General features: G+C 33.2%; 1 protein-coding gene and 1 long non-coding RNA gene across 2 annotated transcripts in view; both read right to left on the bottom strand.

Moving 5' to 3' along the window:
* LOC137657134 (keratin-associated protein 19-9b-like) overlaps positions 1 to 3,478 on the bottom strand; it is a 20,185-nt gene extending 16,707 nt beyond the window's left edge. The window contains exon 1 of the mRNA XM_068391490.1: positions 3,416 to 3,478. Within this exon, the coding sequence (XP_068247591.1) occupies positions 3,416 to 3,436 (21 nt within the window). The 5' untranslated portion in view covers positions 3,437 to 3,478. The remainder of the gene's footprint in view (positions 1 to 3,415) is intronic.
* A 3,043-nt stretch (positions 3,479 to 6,521) lies between these two features.
* Positions 6,522 to 7,907, bottom strand: LOC137657133 (uncharacterized). The gene is made up of 3 exons (XR_011047122.1): positions 7,846 to 7,907; positions 7,183 to 7,334; positions 6,522 to 6,709 (listed from the first exon to the last, which is right to left on the bottom strand). It is a non-coding gene; the product is annotated as an uncharacterized lncRNA (long non-coding RNA).
* Positions 7,908 to 9,910: the final 2,003 nt, after the last annotated feature.

Genomic DNA, 9,910 nt, shown 5'->3' with positions numbered 1-9,910 from the left:
TCAGATCATATAACACCCATCAAACCCTGTGAAAATCATTTGGGTATCTGTAAAACTCTAGGAGTAGTTTGCTGCTCCTCACTAATTTTTTTTTAGCTAAAAACAAAAGCACAGCCTGGGCATGTCTATAGCATATATGAACATGGAAATTGGCAGAAACAAAGCTTATATATATCCAAATAATCCCTGAAAGTCTAATTTGAATATATTGATTGGTATAGGAGTTATTTGCCCCTCGGAGATAATGACAACAGGGACTGACCAGGATTAATAGTGTACTCTCTTAATCCTGGCAATGACCAAGGAGGGGAATGACTGGGTTATTGGTTGGGTGAGAATCGTTCGCAAAAAATTTTGGCATTTCTTAGAAGGTCACTCACTTCATTCCCGATCTTTATTATTATTATTATTATTATTATTATTATTATTATTATTATTATTATTATTATTATTAGGTAAGCTATAACTCTAGTTCGAAAAGCATGATGCTATAAGCCCAAGGGCTCCAACAAGGAAAAATAGCCTAATGAGGAAAGGAAACAATGAAATAAACTGCAAGAGAAGATCAACAATAATGAACGTTAACTTCTGCTAGTTTTCCTTTAATTTATCAAAATCAAGAGATTTTATTTTGTTCATCTCTATATAGGCGAATAACTTTACTGTACACTTTCCAGTTAGCTCAGACTTGCTTCGCTCACAGTATCGCAAAGGTCTTTTCGAACACATTCGTATCGGTATTCATGTAAGATCCGTTCAGATGCTTCGGCCAACGTTGCCAGTTTCCCATTTTAGTTTCACTTTCACAGTCGGTATTGTCAGTAAGTGAAATGCTTCAGAATAGCAGAAAGTAACATTCGTGAATGGTTTTAGAATCTCTGCTTTTGTCCTGAATTTAGATAGGGAAAATATATAAAATGAAAGTTATGAATCACCTGGAAGACGTATTTTCAAGAAGGAATTAGATAGTCCTATGACTAATAATGTTTTTATCTTGGGCTATGTGTACAATAAGAGTATAACAGGAAAAATAGGCCTCCTTTTCCTTATTATAGAAGGGACAATTTTTTTCTGAATTATTTTACCTCACCTTTTTCGAGATTTCTTTGTCCAAGATCGTTTGAGCCAAGAGAATTGAAATCCACATTAGAAAGTAATTTCTACAAACATTTCCATCTTCTTATTGTGGATTTACTCTCCTAACTTTTTTATGACATTTTATTCCTGTTTTCAAAAAATTAAAGAATTACCAATAATTCATCATTATCATCATCATCTCCTCCTACGCCTATTGACGCAAAGGGCCTCGGGTAGATTTCGCCAGTCGTCTCTATCTTTAGCTTTTAATTCAATACTTCTCCATTCATCATCTCCCACTTCACGCTTCATAGTTCTCTGTCATGTATGCCTGGGTCTTCCAACTCTAGTGCCTTGTGGAGCCCCGTTGAAAGTTTGGTGAACTAATCTCTCTAGGGGAGTGCGAAGAGCATGACCAAACCATCTCCATGTGCCCCTCACATTATCTCATCCACATATGGCACTCGAGTAATGTCTCTTATAGTTTCATTTCTAATTCTGTCCTGCCATTTAACTCACAATATTCTTCTGAGGGCTTCGTTCTCGAATCTACGAAATCTGTTGGATATTGTTTTATCATTACACCATGACCGATGTCCATACAGTACCTAATAATTTATAGTCAAATTATTTCTTCGGTGTGTAATTTTCCATTTTTCTTTTGCAGTAAGGAGGATCATACAGGATATAAGGGTAGGCAATATGGCTCATTTTAGATGTGAATAACTTTAAAAGCTTTACTCTAAGAATTTACTCTCTCTCTCTCTCTCTCCCCTCTCTCTCTCTCTCTCTCTCTCTCTCTCTCTCTCTCTCTCTCTCTCTCTCTAACTTTTTGAAATAAATTCAGACTTCCCCTTTTACAAGAATAAAAACTAATAGAATAGATCCTTATAGAAAAATCGTGACTTTTTTCTATTTCCAACTTATGAACAAACTCAGGACCAAATCAAAACCAAAATTTTAGCAATATTTTATTAACATAACAAATATAAGTAAAATCAACCGAAAGTGTTCTTATTTCATTTTTTTAACCTCTTTTTCTTTCAAAACACAAAACGAAAAGAGGAAGTAGATGAATTAATGTTTAGAGAAGTGTCCCTATCCCAGATGCTCTATCCAGAGTCTATCCGTCGTGGTGCCTTATCCCAGATGGTCTATCCAGGGTCTATCCTTAGTGATGTCCACTGTGGAAGGGTTGGTACTGGTTTTACTGTGGCCTGAAAATGAAATAGAAATATTACAAAAATTAATGTAATAAGAAATGAATGGGTCATAAAAAGGTAATCTTTTACTTCGTGACAAATTCAACAAATGAATTAAAAAAAGAAAAAAACAATATGAGGTTATAAAACAGAGATTCTTATTTCTCTTATAGTCTGGTGCCCCCTTGTCTTCCCGATGGAGTCCTTGCAACCCGCCTTGTTCCATTTTATATTCGTTCATAATTCTAATATAAAATCTATTATATATAAACTGCATAATATGGGTTTCTTTGCCTTAGTGTTTATAACATTTATTTCATTAATATTTTATAAATATAAAGGAAAAATAGTAAGGGATTTATTGCATAAATGCTCTTTTATCACCCTGTCCTTCCCAACCTCAGTTTTTGCCTCAAACCTCCCCCCCCCTAACATACCGCCCACTTCTGGAACCGCTGGACTATAGGGTAATTGCTTCTACTTACCTGTATCCACCATATCCACCATATCCGCCGTGTCCAAAAGAGCTTTGCCCGTGTCCGTAAGATGAATGGCCGTATCCGCTTCCATGACCGAATGAACGTATCCGCGGCTGGGATGAGCTGTGACAGCGTATACTAGAGCCATCACGGCAACAACGAGCACCTGTAGGAGATAAGACGTTTCATATTAGGCTAAAATTATTACTCAGTCAATCAAAATTTTTTATTTAAATTCTCATTTGATTTTAATGATGCAATGCAATACAATAGGAAGTTGATTTCGAATCGGAATAATCAATGAGTAGCATTTAATTCTGAGTATAAATAAGCATTGAATATGGTCGGCATATCTTCAGTGTAATGATTCTGAAATATTGATTCTTAAGTTGATGGAAAGATTTATCGGACAATTATGAAATAAACACCAAAATATATTATACTAATTTTCACTTCAAAAGATATTTCTCTATTTTCATGATAAAACAATGCAATGTTGCGGTCCTTTGATGGGTAAGATTTAAATCAAAGTTGGTAATTACTAAAATGAACGATTGAACTAATGCTTAGACCGTTTTCAAACGAATTTAACAGAATACCACAATCGAACTTCACAAATATTTGATTAAACAACGAAAGATTACAATAATTACTTACGATAAATTTGATCGAAAACATTTTGTCGAGTTTTAATGTAGCTTCTGTGTGCTTGAGCCTCGTCTGCCTATTGTGTTGTGTCTGAGAACGAGTCGTGGGCCTAATATATATTCAGTGGGGCAGCCCTTCCAGTTACTAAGTACTCTTTTCGAATCCTCTCAGGGGAACTAGAAATGGATCAACTAGATTCGTAGCCAATGAAAGTTTTTGAATGTAGTACGATACGAAAAAGATTGAAGAGAAATACTTCTCAAAATCAGTTCGTTTCGTTTGAATAACAATAAACTTCGTGGCACTTATTGAGTGGATTCATTGGTCGCTGCTACAGAAAGCGTAGTAGGACATTCCTTTGGTAGTTTTAGGCCTATCCCATGAAAATATACCAAGAAACACCCAGCCTATATTCCTACTTCACAATTAATGTGGTTGAAAACTCTCATAATTTTTTAAGCCAAGAAGAACACATGTCCGGGTTTTGTTTTTACTCCACTTTTGAACTACAGAATTACCATCACTGATAATAAAAAGAATTAGAGAGGAGAAAAAAAGTGGGAGGTGTCAATCATCGAAGATAATTACACTTTAGCACATTCATTATTTCCGGTATAGGCTCTTCCGAAAATGCAGGAGGTAGAGCCACTTCTATGGGGTAAGTGGCTCCTCAACATCTGGATCTCAGCATCGATAATGTTTTCTTTACTGTATGACTTTTAAAATTATGATTGTGATTGCTGATAACAAAGTTACTTTTGAGAACACATTCAGTCTGTCTTCTTCAATTGCATAAAAAATTGGGTCTTTGAGAGTTGTAAGATTTCCGGTGATCAATCAATCCTGAAGAAGTGTTTTAATTCTTTCATTCTACTTTGTTTGGAGTATTTTTTTTTCTGTCTGGCTTTCATCTCTAGAATCTCATCTTAATTTGTTGGACAGATACTTAGTCTTAATTTTCTTATTCCTTATCCAGATATTAATATCTGGAACCGTCGTTAGTAGTAGGAAATTCCATTGATAGTGTTAGGCCTATCCAATTAAAAAAATAATAAAAAAAACCTACTTCTTCTTCCTATATCAATCGTAGCTCAAGAGAAACACATATTTGGCTTTTGTTTTTACTCCACCTTTGAACTATTAACTTTGCCTATAACAGAAATAGGTAACACGGAAGGAAGAACGAAAGTGGGAGGTGTCAATCATTGCTGATAATTGTGTGTTAGAAATATCATCACATCCAAAATTTGATCTTCGGAAAAGGTAGAAGATGAAGCCGTTAAATCTCCGTCGAGAGAGTTGGAATCTAATAATTTCGGAGAGGGAAAGGATTAAGAGTAAGTGCAAGAAAGGAAAAATATAAATACACACACATTATATATATATATTTATATATATATATATATATATATATATATATATATATATATGTATATATATATACATATATATATATATACATATATATATATATATATATATATATATATATATATATGCATGTATATACATACATATATATTCATACATATATATATATATATATATATATATATATATATATATATATATATATATATATATATATATATCTATATATATATACAGAGAGAGAGAGAGAGAGAGAGAGAGAGAGAGAGAGAGAGAGAGAGAGAGAGAGAGAGACCATCTTGGTTAATAATAATACAAATCGAAATTTGATGGTAAACAGGCTGGTGGAGTCAACCGTAATGTAGAATTACCAATAACTGGTAATTTTGGTCATCCATTATATTTTTTGCTTAAAACGTCTGTACATCATTTTTTCTTATAGATCAATTTTTCGTAAGGACAAATAATACCTGTAATATCAAAACAAGATCTACGAGGTAGAAGTGATGATTAAACATTGCAAACCAAAGTGTTTCTCTAGCGTTGGGTTGTGCCATAGCCTCTGTACCATAGGTTGTGCCATAGCCTCTGTACCATAGGTTGTGCCATAGCCTCTGTACCATGGCCTTCCACTCTGTTGAATTAGAGTTTTCTTGCTTGCTAATCTACCTCATTTCTCTTCCTCTTTTTTTTTTGAAGTTTTTATAGTTTATTTAAATGTTGGTACTGTTCGTAATTTTTATTTTTTTTTATTTTGATTGTGCATTACTTCTCTCGTAGTTTATATATTTCATTATTTACAGTACTATCCTTACTAGGTTATTTTTACCTTTTGGAGCCTTTTGGTTTATAACATCCTGCTTTTCCAACTAGGGCTGTAGCTTAGCTAATAATAATAATAATAATAATAATAATAATAATATTAATAATAATAATAATAATAATAATAATAATAATAATAATAATAATAACTTGAACCTTCTACTTGCAAATGATGTACTCAACTGAATAGGTCGGATCTGAGTTACTTTTTGCAAATATAATTTGATGTAATTTACTAAATTTGTGCTCACTTTGTTGATAATGTTTTTCTATGGCAAGTATCAATATGGAAATTTATATGAATGTAGTTTACATAACAGCCATAAAACCCTGTGAAAATTATTTGGATATCTGTAAAACTCTAGGAGTAGTTTGCGGCTCCTCGCCGATTTTTTAGCTAAAAATCGTCACTTACGAACAAACGTACAGCCAGGCCATGCCCATAGCAGATATGAACATGAAAATTGGCAGAAACAAAGCTTATATATTTCTAAACAATCCATGAAAATTGTATTTGAATATATTGATTGGTATAGGAGTTATTGACCCCGCGGCCGAAAATATCAGCTCTCTCTCTCTCTCTCTCTCTCTCTCTCTCTCTCTCTCTCTCTCTCTCTCTCTCTTCTCTCTCTCTCTCTCTCTCTCTCTCTCTCTCTCTCTCTCTCTCTCTCTTTCTCTCTCTCTCTCTCTCTCTAACTTTTTGAAATTCAGACTTCCCTTTTACAAGAATAAAAACTAATGGAAGGGATCCTTAGAGAAAAATCATCACATTTCTATTTTCAACTTATGAATAAATTTAGGACCAAATCAAAACCAAAATTTTAGCAATATCAATTTATTAACATAACAAATATAAGTAAAATCAACCGAAAGAAAATATACCCGAAAAAGATGAAGTGTTCTTCTAATTTCATTTATTTTTCACCTCTTTTTCTTTCAAAACACAAAACGAAAAGAGGAAATAGATGCATTAATGTTTAGAAAAGTGTCCCTATCCCAGATGCTCTATCCAGAGTCTATCCGTCGTGGTGCCTTATCCCAGATGGTCTATCCAGGGTCTATCCTTAGTGATGTCCACTGTGGTAGGGTTGGTACTGGTTGTACTGTGGCCTGAAAATGAAATATAAATATTACAAAAATTAATCTAATAAAAATGGATGGGTCATAAAAAGGTAATCTTTTACTTCGTGTCAAATTCAACAAATGGATAAAAAAAAAAAAAAAACAATATGAGGTTATAAAACAGCGATTCTTATTTCTTTTATAGTCTGGTGCCCCCTTGTCTTCCAGATGGAGTCCTTGCAACCCGCCTTGTTCCATTTTATATTCGTTCATAATTCTAATATAAAATCTATTATATATAAACTGCATATGGGTTTCTTTGCCTTAGTGCTTATGACATTTTTTTCATTAATATTTTATAAATATAAAGGAAAAATAGTAAGGGATTTATTGCATAAATGCTCTTTTACCACCCTGTCCTTCCCAACCTCAGTTTTTGCCTCAAACACCCCCCCCCCCCCCGCCTAATATACCGCCCACTTCTGGAACCGCTGGACTATAGGGTAATTGCTTCTATTCACCTGTATCCACCATATCCACCGTGTCCAAAAGAGCTGTGCCCGTGTCCGTAAGATGAATGGCCGTATCCGCTTCCATGACCGAATGAACCGTATCCGCGGCTGGGATAAGCTGTGGCAGCGTATACTAGAGCCATCACGGCAACAACGAGCACCTGTTGGAGAGAAGACGTTTCATATTAGGCTAAAGTTATCTCTCAGTCAATCAAATATTTTTATTTAAATTCTCATTTGATTTTAAATATAGTTAGTGCAGTTGATCCGAATGATGCAATACAATAGGAATTTGATTTCGAATCGGAATAATCAATGAGTAGCATTTAATTCTGAGTATAAATAAGCATTGGATATGGTCGGCGTATCTTCAGTGTAATGATTCTGAAATATTGATTCTTAAGTTGATGGAAAGATTTATCGGACAATTATGAAATAAACACCAAAATATATTATACTAATTTTCACTTCAAAATATATTTTTCTATTTTCATGATAAAACAATGCAATGTTGCGGTTCTTTGATGGGTAAGATTTAAATCAAAGTTGTTAATTACTAAAATGAACGATTGAACTAATGCTTAGACCGTTTTCAAACGAATTTAACAGAATACCACAATCGAACTTCACAAATATTTGATTAAACAACGAAAGATTACAATAATTACTTACGATAAATTTGATCGAAAACATTTTGTGGAGTTTAAATGTTGCTTCTGTGTGTTTGAGCCTCGTCTGCCTATTGTGTTGTGTCTGAGAACAAGTCGTGGGCCTAATATATATTCAGTGGGGCAGCCCTTCCAGTTACTAAGTACTCTTTTCGAATCCTCTCAGAGGAACTAGAAATGGATCAACTAGATTCGTAGCCAATGAAAGTTTTTGAATGTAGTACGATGCGAAAAAGATTGAAGAGAAATACTTCCCAAAATCAATTCGTTTTACTTGAAAGACTATAAACTTAGTGGCACCTGTTGAGGGGATTCACCTCTCGCTGCTACAGAAAGCGTAGTAGGACATTCCTTTAGTAGTTTTAGGCCTATCCAATAAAAAAAATGTACCAAGAAATCCCCAGCCTGTATTCCTACTTCAAATGTGGCCAAAAACGTTCTCATGATATATTAAACCAATAGGGACACTTTTTTTTTTCTTACTCTACTTTGGAACTATTAACAAAGATAGGTGTTTTTACTCCATTTTTGAACTATTAACAAAAAAAAGGGGATTTTACTTCACTTTCGAACTATTAACAAAAATAGGTGTTTTTACTCCACTTTTGAACTATTAACAAAAATAGGGGTTTTTACTCCACTTTCGAACTATTAACAAATATATTTATTTTTATCCCACTTTTGAACTGAATATTTTTGTTACTCCACTTTCGAACTATTAACAAAAATATTTATTTTTATCCCACTTTTGAACTAAATATTTTTTTTATTCCACTTTTGAACTATTAACAAAAATATTTATTTTTATCCCACTTTTGAAATAAATATTTTTTTTATTCCACTTTTGAACTACTAACAAAAATAAGGGTTTTTATTCCACTTTTGAGCTATTAACAAAAATAGGATAGGAGCAATGAAATGAGAGGTGTCAATCATTGAAGATAATTACAATCTAGCACGTTCCTTATTTGCAGTATGGGCTGGAAATAGCGCCACTATAGAATTCAATCAAAGAAAGATATGTCGTATATGTATATTATGTATATTCGTATATAATAATACATATTTATATGTGTAGATAATGTACTGTATATATGTATGCGTATCACATACAGTATTATATATATATATATATATATATATATATATATATATATATATATATATATATATATATATATAATATATATGCATATCATATACAGGTATGATATGTTTAAATCGTATATATATGTGTGTGTCTGTGTGTATGAGAGAGAGAGAGAGAGAGAGAGAGAGAGAGAGAGAGAGAGAGAGAGAGAGAGAGAGAGAGAGAATCTACCTTTGGTTAAAATTTATACAAACTCAAGCAATGGTTGTAATTCGTCCTTATAAAGTCAATTATAGTATGATAACCGCTATACAGAATTAGCAATAACTGGATCTTTGAATCACATTCCATTAGTCTTTCTCTTATCAATTTTGTAGATTCATTTGCTTAAAAAGCTCCTCTAGTATTTGATATCAAAACAAGATTGTAAAAGGCCGAAGTAGTTATTAAAATTTGCTAACCAATAACGGAGAGCACACCACAAAATATAATAGGATACAAGAAACTGTAAAAATAAATCAAAAGAGGAACATACAAAAAACTGGCAGTTCCTCGCCAAAGATCGGATTTTTAGACAAGAGAATTGACGCTTCGTGTGTACTTCAATGCTTCATATTTCGAACAATAACATGAGATTTTAGACTAAGATCATCTTTATAATCGTAACACTGAAGCTCCGTAAGCTTTATATAAGGGGAGAGATAATTAAGGTATTTCAACGAAGGTGAAAACATTAAGGAATAGATAAGAGACTTGTTATGATCCTTGTGATATGTCTAGGCCTATCCACACGCACCACCTACTGGAAATTCAGTAAACATTACTAATTGACAGAACCTAACAAGGACCCATGTCAGAGGTACTGACATTCGCAACTCTATATTCTCTCATGGAACAGATCAGATTGTGATAAGTATCAATGCAAAATGCGCCAATGTTCTAATATTTCCCCTAATTAATATTTCCCCTAATTAATATT

The sequence above is a fragment of the Palaemon carinicauda genome, chromosome 18, assembly GCF_036898095.1.
Source record: "Palaemon carinicauda isolate YSFRI2023 chromosome 18, ASM3689809v2, whole genome shotgun sequence".
Lineage (NCBI taxonomy): Eukaryota > Metazoa > Arthropoda > Malacostraca > Decapoda > Palaemonidae > Palaemon > Palaemon carinicauda.
Note: the sequence above shows the minus strand (reverse complement) of the source record. Positions and strands in the feature narration are given on the sequence as shown.